Source organism: Pelobates fuscus, chromosome 7, assembly GCF_036172605.1.
Source record: "Pelobates fuscus isolate aPelFus1 chromosome 7, aPelFus1.pri, whole genome shotgun sequence".
NCBI lineage: Eukaryota > Metazoa > Chordata > Amphibia > Anura > Pelobatidae > Pelobates > Pelobates fuscus.
Window position 1 is genome coordinate 184,457,176 of NC_086323.1, and position 14,722 is coordinate 184,471,897.

The 14,722-nt window shown below is 44.3% G+C and overlaps 1 protein-coding gene across 6 annotated transcripts in view; it reads right to left on the reverse strand.

Annotated features, from left to right (window-relative positions):
* Positions 1-14,722, reverse strand: part of IQSEC1 (IQ motif and Sec7 domain ArfGEF 1) — a 421,691-nt gene that overhangs the window by 48,064 nt on the left and 358,905 nt on the right. For all 6 annotated transcript variants that reach the window (XM_063426958.1, XM_063426960.1, XM_063426956.1 and 3 more), the window contains 2 exons: positions 11,453-11,614; positions 7,974-8,150 (listed from right to left, as the gene is read on the reverse strand). In XM_063426958.1, coding sequence (XP_063283028.1) covers positions 7,974-8,150; positions 11,453-11,614 — 339 coding nt within the window. The remainder of the gene's footprint in view (positions 1-7,973; positions 8,151-11,452; positions 11,615-14,722) is intronic.

Below are 14,722 nucleotides of genomic sequence, written 5' to 3' on the forward strand. Positions count from 1 at the left end.
AAACTGAAAGAACTATATAATATCTCAGACACCAATAAAAATTACAAAGAGTTAGAATTATCACCATTGGAAAAATCGTTGACCCAAATAGGAAGGGCACAATATCAATGTGTTATTTACTACATAATACCAAACCCACTGTTAAACTTAAGCACATGCTAGCTTGGAAGGCGGAGCTGGGCACCCAATATGAGTTAGAGGATTGGTTTAGTTTTTTAAATCATTAAAGGGAATATCTTTTTGCTCTGATCATTTTGAAAATCATTTTAAAATTTTGTATCGATGGTACTTAGCTCCGTCCAGACTACACAACATGAACAACATGTATTCTGACCGGTGTTGGAGAGATTGTGGCAGTTTGGGAAATATGGCCCACATATGGTGGTATTGCCCAAAAATAACCAAATACTGGAAAATGATTTATGACCTAATCATTAAGGTAGATAGAAACATTGGTACTTTCACATCTGAGCTTGCTTTATTCAAGAAATTCCCTGAGTCCGTCAGCAGAATTAACAAAATAATAATAGGCTACATTCTGATAGCGGCCACCTCTTGTTTGCCTAGGTACTGGAAATCTAAAGATATGCCATCACTTAGAGAAGTACTGAACCTACTCCTAGAAAAAAAAAAGCACACAAACTATCACATAGAAGTAACTCGTACCTCTTTGCACAATTGAAGTATGATTGGGATATGTGGGAAGACAAAATTAAATAAGCCTATAATCTGTAACAATTTGTCCTATTGTTGCAATGTATCACTCAAATTGTATGCCTTATATATTACTATATTATTTGTCACATTGGATGGATCTCCCCTTCCCTCTTCCAAGTTTCCCTCCCCTTCCCAACCCTTATTACAATGTTTTTATAATTTGTTGTAATGTTACAAAAAAAAATAAAAAATAATAATAATAATTTTTTCAATAAAAACTATTTGAAAAGAAATACAGGTTTTTGTGTATAGGATGGGCAGCCATAAACAACAGTATGTCAAGATAGTAGGTTTTATCTGTAGTGTTGTCCACACAACCCAAGATACAGATTCCAGAGGGTCATATAAGGATAGCAATTTGTAACTGTAGTCAGGTAGGTGGGTCTTCTGTAGCCAAAGGCCAGGAGGGAAAAAGCAAACACAGCACCAACCAACCACAAGGGTCCCATGTAATCAAGTGGAAGTCAATAGTATATCTAGAAACTGTTGAGTCAGTAGTTAAGAAGGAGGAGAGGAGATAGAAGGGAAGAACCATCACCCATTCTGGATATCTCAAAGAAAGGTAGCTATGATCATGCATGAGTTATATTTGTAAATAGAAGTATAGTTATGTTATAAGTTTATGCCAGAGACACACACACTGATTCAGACACACACACTGATCCATGCACGCACAGATCCAAACAGACAAAGAGACAGACCCAAGCACACACACACTGATCCAAGCAGACACACACATCCACACAATACTGATCCAGACACACACACACTGACCACACAAACATATTGACTGAAACAGGTTTACAAACACACACACACACACACACACCATGAAGTCCCCCACTTGCCTTCAAATAGTCTCTCTGTGGGTCCCAGTCCAGGCCTTGCTGTCTTGACTCTCTTTTAGCTCCACCTCTGCTATCCTCCCATCCACTTGACCCCAAGTTGCCGGCATATGAGAGGTGTGTAGGGAGGGCGGCACGGTGATCTTTGCGGGCTAAGGTTGAAGGCTCCAGGCGCTAGTTTGCAGCCATGTAAGTGCTCCGTAGCGCCTGGTGCCATTACCTGCGGCACACAATATAGAATATGTCCCACATAGAGGGGCACTTCTTATGGGCGCCACCCTTTAAGAAGCTCCCTAAGCGGCCGCCTAATTGGCCTATAGGAGCCTTGGGCAGAGGAAGAGCAGGAAGAGCCTTGGAAAGATGAAGGAGGAACAGGGAGAGATTTGGGCAGAGGAAGGAGAAACAGGGAGAGCCCAAGGCATAGGGGAAGCAGGGAGAGCCAAGAGGAGAGAAAAGGGGAAGATGTGGCAGAGAAAAACATATACATTTGAAATAACAGCAACTATATCAATTACAGAAAAATGTTCTAATATAAGGGGTACAATTTATGGAAATTGACTGAAGGGGTACTCAAGTGAAAAAGGTTGGGGAACCACTGCTTTAAAGGGATTCTATAGCAGTTCAAAGCCGTTTTCCAGGCACTAAAGGTTCCTCTCTCGCACCTCCCCACCCTTCTCCCGTGGCGCTGAAGGGGTCACTGACCTGAATCCAGTGCCGATGTCCCTCAGCGCTGGGTCAGGCTCTGCACACGCTCCTCCCGTGACGATATTAAAAAGTTATTAGTGGAGGTAATCGGTCGGGTTATCCGAGGTCCGCTACAACTGGTGGCAAGCGGAGGGATTGTACTTCCCAGCCGAACTGAACCAGCGTTCGTGAGTCGAATCAATCCATGGACTACACAAACTTAAAGAGACAAACGTTACAAGAGTTGCTGGAAGCCAGAGGGCAATCGGCCAGCAATAGACCCAAGGCAGATCTAATTGCCGCCCTCATGGAGGACGATCTGCTAAGCAGTGATTCCGTTGTATCACAGCTGGAAGGCGAGAAGTATGCCCTCGACAAAGAAATGGCCCGGCGCCAGGCCTACTATGGAGAAACTCCCTCAGCAGAAATCACGGTCAGGACCTTCTCAGAGGCACAAGTATACGTCTTGGCTCAATGAAATGGGGCGAACCGCACACAACCCCACAAATGGCAGGCAGGATAAGTGTCAGGGGGGGCCAGCAGCTGCCGAACAAGTGCCCAAGTTGCCCTACAATGCGTTTAAAACTTTTGTGTAAGGGGGCATTGATGACTTTCTGCAAGATTTTGAATGTCTATTCTGTATAACGTGGCCCAAGCCGACTGGGTTTTCCTTTTGGCAGGGAAGCTCACGGTGAGAGCTGCAGACGCCTACCGGGCCGTGCCAGAGGACGAGCTGCAGAACTAGGCTGTGGTGAAGCAGGTCCTGCTAGCGAGGTATGCAGTGACCCCGGAGGCATCAACATTTAAGGAATCTAAGAAAGGGGAGAAGGCTTCCCATGCGGAGTGGGCTTGCCGTATGACACAGGCAGCCCAAAACTGGGTGCACTTGCAACAAGCCAAGTCCCCAGAGGAGATCCTCCAACTGTTCCTGCTGGAGCAGTTATACAATGGCTTGTCCACTGAGGTGCAGGAATGGATGGAGGACCGGCACCCCAAGACTTTGACGGAAGCAGTGCAGCAGGCAGACTAGTATGTAGATGCCTGCGGACCTTCCCGTCCCGTTCCCAACTATGTACTTTTTCCCTGTTCCCTCCAGGCTCCATAACCTCATCCCGGGGGACCCCCCCACCCACCCACAACCCCTGAAGACACAGATCCGGGCAGCTATCTAGTGCCATCACGGTATGAAATACAGGCACATAAAGAGGTATTACCAACAGCTGAGGGACCGGTCCCAATGGATCTGTCCAGGGCATCCTCCTGCACCGAAAGCCGCTGCCCACTGCTATAAGGAAACCCCGCACGTATGCTCCAAACCCCAACGAGGAAGCCTGGACCATCGAAGCCCCACATAACACTATGTGCAGCTCCTTACTCCTCCCTTACGTGCCCTCTGTGATGCCAGGAGCCGGAATATGACGTAATTCTGGCCCCGGCGTACTAAACAGCGCGCTGGAGGAGTGAGGAGCTGCCCCACACTGGACTCCAGTGAGGTAGGAAGACTGGATGTCGGAGACTGTCAGTGAGTGTGTGTGTCTGTCAGTGAGTGAGTGACATGAGGGGGCGGCACAACATGCACTGAGAGGTAGAACCAAGTTGCTAGGATTGTATATCAAATCATCTGCCCAGAGTATGTACTGGATCTGTCTAGGGGACACACAGGGCTAAGATCATGTGGGAATTCCAGATCCAGACTGGACAAACCAACCAACATCGTGGTGGTAAACAAGGAACAGAAGATTGCAGTGGCGGTGAATGTGGCAATGCACAGTGACCATGACATCAAGAAGAAGTAACTTTATAAGGCGGACGAGTACCAAGGACTGAAAGAGGAGCTAGGAAGCATGTGGAAATGGAAGGCATCCCAGTTGTGAAAGGAGTACAACCCCAAGTTGAGATAGTGGCATTAGCAGATTCCAGGTGGGACATCTGAGATCTCTGTCCAGAAGCAGTTCTAGAAACTGCGAAGATACTATGCAAAACCCTCAGATTCCCAGAATCCGAGAATGAAAACAACAGAAAATAGCACCAAAAGGTGTGAGAAAGTAAATTTTAATATATACATACATAAAATATATTCATATACAGATGTGTATGTTGGCACCCTCCCCATGCACAGACACACAATCATACACTTTCAAAACATAATTACACACAGTCACATGCATACAAGACACACTCACATAAACACAGTCACATACAGTCAAGTTGGTCGCTCACAGTCAGATACACAGTCACTTTAAGTTACACACACCATCACATACATTCACACTCACAGTTACACACACAAGTCTCCCTTCTCCTGCTCCTTACCAGTATGTGCACATGGGGGGTATCCCTGTGGTGTCAAATGGGACCTGCTTCCCCGTCAGCAAGCAGTGGTGTGCTATACTCTGCCATTGCTGCCTGAGAAGAAATTCTAACCTGTGAGACCCCAGTAGCAGATAGTGAAATTGTCTACCTGGGTCTACACAGTGGGACAGCTGGCAGAGGCAGCTCCCTTCTGCCTGTCACATGGTGTGGACCTCTAACCATTGGCACACTACTGTGTAATATATATATAATACAATATATATATATATTGTGACAGAACGCCTGCTACCCCGACTGGGTGCCTCTGTTGAACGATGCTCCTAGTTCTCGCCAAGGACCATCAGCACCGTACTCGAAACCACAACCGCCGCCAACCCCACGAACCGCTGCAGCTTGGTCTGGGGTTTCGCCGTCCTCCACCCACCCTGGACCCAAGACCGGGCTCCAGCTTCCAGTGGGTGAACCTCTCCTAAATTCAGAGAGCAGGAAATGGAACAGCTCTTACAAGAGCTTACTCTGGGGAGTATTGTGATATAGCAATCCCCAGAGTGTAGGCAATTCTCCAATTCGCCAAACATGAGCTGAAACTTCATGAAGGTACAAGATGATCTGTTTAAAGAGCACAAAAGACATTCCTTTTATACACATTTTCAGGCCAGAGGCACACCCCTTGGACCTGGTGGTAAACTGGGACAAAAGGGACACAAACCAATGGGAACACTAACACAATAACACTCCCACATACACAGAAAAATCCCTCCCCTCAATCCTGGAGATAATTGGCTTAAGTAACTGTAGTAAACTCAATTATCTCCAGGTACAAAAAAATAGATCCATTTACAATAACAGTAAAAATACATAATTCCTATTATACTAAACAGAACCCAGATAGCTTGGATCTGAGCGCCCAATATAGGCGAACAGCGCTCAGATCCCACAAACAGAATAAAATTGCCATGGGGCTAAAGTTTTGTGGAAGCCTCTTTTGACCGACCGCACGCAGGATTTCCTGCCCAAAACAGTTCCACAGAATTTGGCTGTTCAAATAGATGAATGGCTATAGATGAATAGATGAATGATAAAGGGCTGAAGCTCCAGAGGTGTTCGTGCTGGCGAGTATCCGATTTTAGTTCCATGAACTCGATGGCAAAACACCGCTGACCACGTTCGTCTAAATTAAAATGGCCGCTGCCACGTATTCGTTTGTCGAATGGCAGCCACTTTGACTACTTCGGCTGCATCCGAAGTGCCATATAAAAAGTACCAATCCTTTCCCAAAGTACTTAAAGGGCCACAAACAGTCTTTTAAAAGTCCATGAGCCCAAATAGGGTTTTTAAAGGGCCATACATTCCAGGGCTCATAGTCACAAGGCAAGAGGCTGGCAAGCAGGCCTCTCCAAGAACATGTGGCGAAGGGCACTTCTACACACACACACACATATATATATATATATATATATATGATATATATACAGCAAAAACATACGCGAGGAAGGCTGAACACGATGGATGTAAGTCTCTTTTCAGCTATGTAACTATGTAATATATATATATATATATATATATATATATATATATATACACAAACAGACACACAGACCTTCAAGCAGGCTTCAACCCAAAGGGAGAGGAAAGTGACTGCCCACCATTACTTTTGCCATCCCTCACCTGACGAATAACATTAGGATGCGACCCATAGGCTTCACTGAGCTGCAGTTGTTATGGTGCCTAGAGTGCCTCTTTAAATAAAGTGTTACACTGTGAAATTGAGGAAGAACAACTTAATTACAAGTAGTTCACAAATGGGAATTATAGGAATAATAAAAATCACATAAAGGGCTGCATTGTATTAAATATATTATATGATATAAATGTAAATGTATTAAATGTGTTATACATTCACTGCCTGGCCAAAAAAAAGTCGCCACCTGGATTTACCACCTCTTCAGAGTAAGAAGAGAGGCAGATGAATTGATCTACTGTACAAGCCTGTGTGGGCAGTGCTATGATCTGGGGTTGCTGCAGTTGGTCAGGTCTAGCTTCAGCAACATTATGTGCCCAAAGAATGAAGTCAGCTGACTATCTGAATATACTGAATTACCAGGTTAGTCCATCAATGGATTTTTTATTCCCTGATGGCACAGGCATATTCCAAGATGGCAATGCCAGGATTCATTGGGCTCAAATTGTGAAAGTGTGGTTCAGGGAGCATGATACATCATTTTCACACATCGATTGGCCACCCAAGAGTCCAGACATTAACCCCTTTGAGAATCTTTTGGATGTGCTGGAGAAGGCTTTGCGCAGTGGTCCGATTCTCCCAACATCAATACAAGATCTTGGTGAACAATGAATGGAACACTGGACGGAAATAAATCTTGTGACATTGCAGAAGCTTATCGAAACAATGCCATAGCGAATGCGTGCCATATTTAAAGCTAAAGGTGGTCCAACAAAAAATTAGAGTGTGTGACCTTTTTTTCTTTTTGTGGTGACTTTTTTTTTTTGGTCAGGCAGTGTATATACTGCCTACTGTAGATGGAATTACTTGGTATAGTAAAGGGAAAACAATAACATTACATACTATGTGATGGCTTAAAAAGAGAATGAATATACTGCAAGCAGCACAGCAAGTTTACATTACAAAGGAAGGTGAAGCTCAAGATGTATCCTCACTAACCGTTTCTTATTCTATAAGCCAATGTACAAATCAACAGGATGTGATGTAATGACTGCAGAAGCATGGCTGCATGTGCCCCTTGCTTCCAGAAGGTGGCAATTGCTTACTTTTGTTCACATGGCCTAAAGTCTGAAACTTATCAGGTTATTACTAATTATGCTTAAAGAGAAATTAACTATTTATATATGATGAAAGCACAAATTGGCATAATTTTTATTGATTTTTTTTTTACATGACATTTATATATTCATGTTTGTAGGAAAAGGTTTAATTTGAACTCCATCTACAGCATTAAGGTCAGAAAGAGTTACGCGTGTGCTCAATCCTTCTTGTCCATATTCTAGGAATGTAATAGAGCACAATTCTGAATTTAACTGGGCTTCACTCCATTTCATTCATCGAATGTAGTGCATGGGACACGTAAGCAAAAAGTACATATGAAGCATTCTGTACATGAAAGTGACGCTCTATGATTCTATGTCTACAATAAAACTTACACTTTCCACTCTCTACATTACCATTTAATATATTACATAACTAGCTACAATTGTTCAATGTTTTAAACAAAATTTTAGTAAGAAGGAAAAAAAACAAGAAAGAAAAAAGCAGCACAAACAAATACATTTTAATCCAGGGTTACGGCTACATACAGCACAAATCATGGTATATTTACTTTGAATATACATATTTGTGTATATTAAGCACATAACCAGATATATCACAACGACTCTTACCTGCTTCAGAGAGATCTCTAAGTGAACTGCTAAGTGCACTGCGTTTTAGCCCCTCGCCTGTGGCGTAGCTGTCATCGAGACAAGTCCTGTTCAGTGCACCGTTTCCAGATTCTTTTTTCAGACTTGAGCACTGGGATATGTTGGGTCGCACAACCCCTTTCTGTTTCTCTAATTCCGCTGAAACAATCAAAACATTTATTATATTAGGCCAGCTTCTGCTGCTTTAGAATAATTATTAGGGTGTGGTAACTTATTTTATATTACAGAAATTATTTTTTAAAAAGAAAAATAATTAGTTGTGACCCATTTTTTTTTTTGTAAATCTTTATTTTTGGTTGAGAATGACATTACATCCTGCATTGCCACAACAGCTATCACAAGACTTTTTGTAACACATAAGCTTATAGCATGAAGTTGTAAACATATAGCAAGAACATTCTTCAATTCAAGGGAACATTAGTATCATGGCATATGTAAAAACTGCACTTTTTTTTATATTGGAAAACAAGATTATAATGGATAGGTAGACATGTCAGCGTCATTAACGAGAAGCATTGGTTAAACAGGTTATTTAATACTATCATTAATAAACAATTGTTTAGGTTCAGGCATAAAGAAGACAGGAGGTATGAACATAAACAGAGACCATCTAAGGCTTCGTGCTGGCTGGGGCCGCCTAAACTGCCTTAGGGCAGACTGTGTCGGGTCCTCGTACACCAGGAGGGGGCCCGGCAGCTTGTTCTGTATGCCACCGGGTGCGAGGCCCGTCTTGGCTGCCTGGCCCGGACAGAGAGCACCCATCGCAGCAAGGTGTCTAGTCCCCCTCTGACCCCCTCCACTCTCCCTCTCACCATCACCCCCCTTTCCCCCTCCCCCACACCATCACCCTCCTCTCCCCCACACCATCACCCTCCTCTCCCCCACACCATCACCCTCCTCTCCCCCACACCATCACCCTCCTCTCCCTCTCACCATCACCCTCCTCTCCCTCTCACCATCACCCTCCTCTCCCTCTCACCATCACCCTCCTCTCCCTCTCACCATCACCCTCCTCTCCCTCTCACCATCACCCTCCTCTCCCTCTCTCCCTCACCCCCTTCCATCACCCTCTCACCATCACCCTCCTCTCCCTCTCTCCCTCACCCCCTTCCCTCACCCTCTCACCATCACCCCCTTCCCTCACACCATCACCCCCCTCCCTCTCACCAACACCCCCCCTCCTTCACTCCATCACACCCCTCCCTCACACCATCACCCTTTCACACACAGTATCATGTCTGTCATGACCCCCCCACCACTGTCACCCACAACAATGTTGTGTCATCATACTCCCACACACTGTTAGCATCCCCTCACACTGTCACCTCCCCACACATTGTCACCACTCCCTACACTGATGTTATCCTCTTCATGCATCCACACTTTCCTACCATGCCACAATTGCAATGACACACTTACCTACACTTGCCCTGTCACACTCCCTCTTTAAACCATGTCATACTCCCTCTCCCTCATTCTCCACTCACAACTCCCACCCCGGCCCATTTACCCCCTTCGCCCTGCCACTGGTACCCCTTTACTCACCTTGTCACAGTCATAAACACAATGCACAAAGGCCACAGGCAGACCCCCATACACACAACACACTTCAAGCAGCTACCCCATACACATACGGTCCCAGACAAAAACGCAAACATGCTCACAGAGACATACATTCACACACAAGGATACTCTCTGTCAGACACACAATCTCAGGCACATACACAGGTAGACAGTGCATCAATGTGTATATGTGTGCATGTATTGCAGCACTTTGGTGCTAGTGGGGCCTCATGTTTGAGTTTCACCCAAGGCCTCATAAAGTCTAGAGCCGCCTCTGAACATAAATACTAGTTTAGATGGTTAGTGACTTCATAATACAGGCTTAAGAGAATCCGCAACGGTGAGCTAGCTGCTGCAGAAATCAGCGTGGCTCACAGTGCCCATGTCAGCGGTTAGCCGATTACCCTGCTGATACTCTGCAAGGTTCTTCCTAGACGATCAGTGATGGGTAGACATCCCTCCAGCCCCAGGCCTTCGCTAAAGCCGGCATCTTCAGGCTGCTGTCTTGGAGGCTCTGGAAGTCCCGGACCTTCACCCTTCTCGGGGAACAGGAGGCAATGCTGGTCTTGCGCCGCCAGCATGGGGGTTGCCCTCTGTCTGTGCGGTTGATGCACGGGGAATAAGAACCCTTGTGGCTTTCGGCCCAGGTGGGTGTACAACATTGATGGCGTGAGTAGCTAGCTTAAGAGGCTGTACCCGAGAGAGGCTCACTCTCTCCCTCGCGCTCACCTTCCCCATTTCTCGAGGCAGTTGCCATGCGGTTCTCAAGTGCTGCCCAGAACCCGTAAAAGGCTTCATCCAGCCGCTGCATGAGTCGGTCTACTGGGTTAGGAATGGCTTGTGGTAGCTGTTCTGCAGCACCTGCTTGCATGTCCTGTGTGTCCGCCATCTTAGAAGTGCAGTTACTGCTTCAATGAGCGGGAACCAGAGTTGGCAGGTAATGCAGGAGTGTCTAATCTTATGGGCGCCGGAGAAGGGGAGAGGTGTGTCAGACCGCCGAGGGCCCAGTACCAGGATGGTCGGAAACCCCTCAAAGCCTCGGCCGCCAGGTAGGCCTCAGTCGTGCTGCCGGTTCTTCTACCACTAGAATACCGGTGCCTTTGTTGGTAGTGGTGCTCACACTCATAGTGAGGTAGTTCAGGCTTAGTGAAGACAGATGTAGACACTGGAAAGTAGGTTTAAAGCACATTGCTGCACGGAGCTCCAACTGTCCCTCCATCCATTTTTTTTCTTTATCCCTAATGTGGGCTAGAATAATGATATAAATAGAAAGACACAATATCCAACATGTTGCATATGTATAAGGAGAAAAATAAAATCTGAAGCTTTCAATATGCTGTTTTGATGTTTTCATAGATTACAGCTATATAGCTGTTTTACTCCATGACTTATTATTTTAAATTCATTACAAATAATTAGAAAATACAACTACGTTATTGAACTTGAAAAGTAATTTCAACCAGCATAACCACTGTAGCCTGCTGTAGTAGTAATGATGCTAAGAGTACCCTGAGGCTGATCTCCGGTAATGAGGCCAACTGTTTAGCAATGGTTTTTCCTCTTATCTGGGTTCTGACAGGCACTGAGCCTCCTCTAATGCCAGTTGATGTGCATTTAGCTTATGCAAAGTGCCCCCAGCCAATGAATGACTCTCTGTGTAATGAATATGCATAAAATTTACATAAGCCAACTCTGGCTGATAATGCTGCTGGAGGTGGCGTTAAACCTCTGGCACCAATATCAAATATCTCAGTTTGTGAGTTTCTTACTGTGTTATAGACTCCAACCACCTTTGCCACTTGAAAACACTGAAGTAGTCATGGTGCTTGATACTTTTTCTAAATATGCAAGAAGTAAATGAACAATTCTGCACTTACATTCTATTCTGTATTTTTCCATTTCTTGCACTTCAGCAACTGATTCTCTCAAATCGTCTGTGAACTTTTTGCGATCCTGAGGATTTGGTGCATTGAAGTTGATCAGCACTTTAATATCTGCCCCGGGAATGGCAGATGTAAGTCGAATACCATTTGGATAGTCTACAGTGAACAAAGCAGAAAAAACAGTAACTAGAAAGATTAAAGACTTTTAATTCACAGTAATCAACAGCACAGGCAGAAAATAATTCCCAGAATATTTTATTTGGAATATCAGTGACTATAAAACATGGCGGTAAAAACTGTAGCATGCATATTCATATCCAAAGCGTGTTACACGAGAGTATAATGTGTTTATATAACTTGTGAATGTTAAAGTTATGAGACTGTGAAACATCAATGCACGACAGCCAGGTTCTTTCAATTATTTTATGTACTTAAAAATCAGTTGACAATTGTCATACAACTGCCTTTCCTACTGAATTTTCAATGGACTAGACAGCGATGCCCCCTTTCACCAATCATGTTCGCGTTATCTTTAGAACCCCTCCTCCAAGCACTACAATTTAACCCACACATTAAGGGGCTACAAATCAGGAGAGAATAATATAAGGTGGCAGGCTACGCCGACAACCTACTTCTAACCCTTACAGAACCAACGCACTTACTACCGCCATCACTTAGCGCACCAGCACAATACTCCACAGTCTCGGGCTATCGGCTGAACTTGGAAAAAACGGAGGCGCTACCGGTTCAGATCCCCACAGAGACATTGACCACCCTCCAAGCAAACAACCCATTCCATTTCAATTCCACACACATCTGGGCACGAAACTCCCAGCAGACGTATCCCAAACATATACTCTGAATTACAACCCCATTCTGCAGAAGGCGATGAATGACATCAAGACTCTTGATATCATGATTAGGCAGACTGGCCTCTGTGAAAATTAACCTACTACCCAGATTCTTATACCTATTCCAGACACTGCCCGTCCATGTTTCCATAAAGGACTTTAAAATATTACAGACCCACATAGATAAATTTATATGGGCCAACAAAAGAGCCAGAATAGGGAGGGTTATACTGTATCTCCCGATGGGAGCGGGTGGACTAGGCTTACCACACCTATTACACTAGTTCCACCATTATTGGCACAGATACAAACCCTACATGCGCCAGACAGGTTAAGTGATGGGTAGACCTTGGACAAGACCTATTTAGCAGGGATTTCCCCTCTTTATACATCTGGCTCCCAAAACAGGCACAAACCCAACTCCCACAGACTACACCAGCCCTAACAACCTGCATCAAGATCTGGGACACCACTGACTAAAAAATGGCAGAATGAAACACCCCCATGGCATTCAAAAAAGTATGCATCCAAAACCCTGTTGTACTCAGACGACATAGCTGAGCAACGTATGAAATATACAGCCGTAGCACACATATTTGCAAAATATACTGTGCAAAAATCACTTTGTGTGTCAAAAAGGCAAAAAAAAAATGCTTATTACCACTACACGTGGTACAAGCTAGCTAGCGCCTTTTGAAATAACCTGGGATGTCTTCATTAAGAAATGGTATGCCTTTATGGTGTAGTTGGAATATGTAGCCTGCTAAAGTGCTCCAAAGCGGGATACAGACGCATCAAAACCATCCATGAAAATTCACACTTAAAAACCTGAACTTGTCACGTCTCTTTTACAGCACTGTAACTTCACAAAATAGGGTCTAGGTCAAGCATGTTAAACTCAAAGGCTAGCACGGGCCAAATAAACCATGTTTAAGTTTATGTGGGCCGCAAAAAAAACCCCAAAACTTAAATTTTCATAGAAACGTAGGAATGTTACGTGGCGTTGCGTGCCTCAATGCACCTCCAGGTACTCCACTGTCCAGCCGTAGCCATCGTAACACTGATCAACACACACTCACTGACAGACACACACACACACTTATACATTCTTGCACACACTCACATCATTTTATTTTTTGCTCCCTACCTTTGGGAGCTCTCCCTGGGGTCTCCCTTCCTGCTCCCTCATGAGCGCAGTTTAGTGATGCTGAGCCGGAATGAGGTCATATCACTACCCAGCATTACTACAGAGGGCGCGCGCTAGTGAGCAGTAAGACTGAGCTCCCTTGCTGCCACCAGTGACCTCTCCTCCCCGGCCAGGTACATTTTAGCAGAGTAGGCATCTGCAATTTGGGGAGAGCAGATGCCTACTCTGCCTTAGTAAGCATGTCAAACTCACTGCTCGCTGGGCCACAGAGATACTCATTGTGGGCTGCGTGTTTGACATGCTTGGTCTAGGTCCTACATTGTGCATATTGTTTTACTCAGAAGATGTAACTGAGCACAATTTGGGGAATTTTATGATAGTGGCACATATCAAGTGTAAGAAATACTCAGCAACAATGCAAAAAATGCAAATTTCCCCCTCACCACAACCATTGGCATAAATTGGTGAAAAAATGGTGACAAGTTAAGGCACAACATATGCCATATAATATACCCTGGGGTGTCTGCTTTATCAAATGGAAGCCCTTTGTGGGGTTATTTGAGCAGTCAAACTGCTATAATACCCCAAAATGAGACATAGTCCCGTCAAATCCATCCATGAAAATTTTAACTATAGAAACTGAAATAGCCTTGTTTCTTATATGGCATTGCAACTTCACAGGATAGTGCCAAAAGGCAAACATTGGGGTATTGTTAAACTCAGCAGATGTAGCTGAACACAATATGGGGTTCTGTTCAGGAACAGCACACACCAGCTTTACAAAATACACATTACAAAAACCTTGTTATAGGTGTAAATGCCATTATCGAAAAAAAACACAATTTTACTCAGAGATTGGCTATGAAATAGTTACAGAAGTGTCAAAATAACCTTAGGTAAATAACCTGTGATATCTACTTTATATACCGTATATACTCGAGTATAAGCCGACCCGAATATAAGCCGAGGCCCCTAATTTTATCCCAAAAAACTGGGAAAACTTATTGACTCGAGTATAAGACTAGGGTGGGAAATGCAGCAGCTACTGGTAAATTTCTAAATAAAATTAGATCCTAAAAAAAATATATTAATTGAATATTTATTTACAGTGTGTGTATAATGAATGCAGTGTGTGCGTATGTGTGTGTGTATGAGTGCAGTGTGTGTATGAGTGCAGTGTGTGTGTGCATGAATGCAGTGTGTGTGTGCATGAATGCAGTGTGTGTGCATGAATGCAGTGTGTGAATGCAGTGTGTGCAGGGCCGG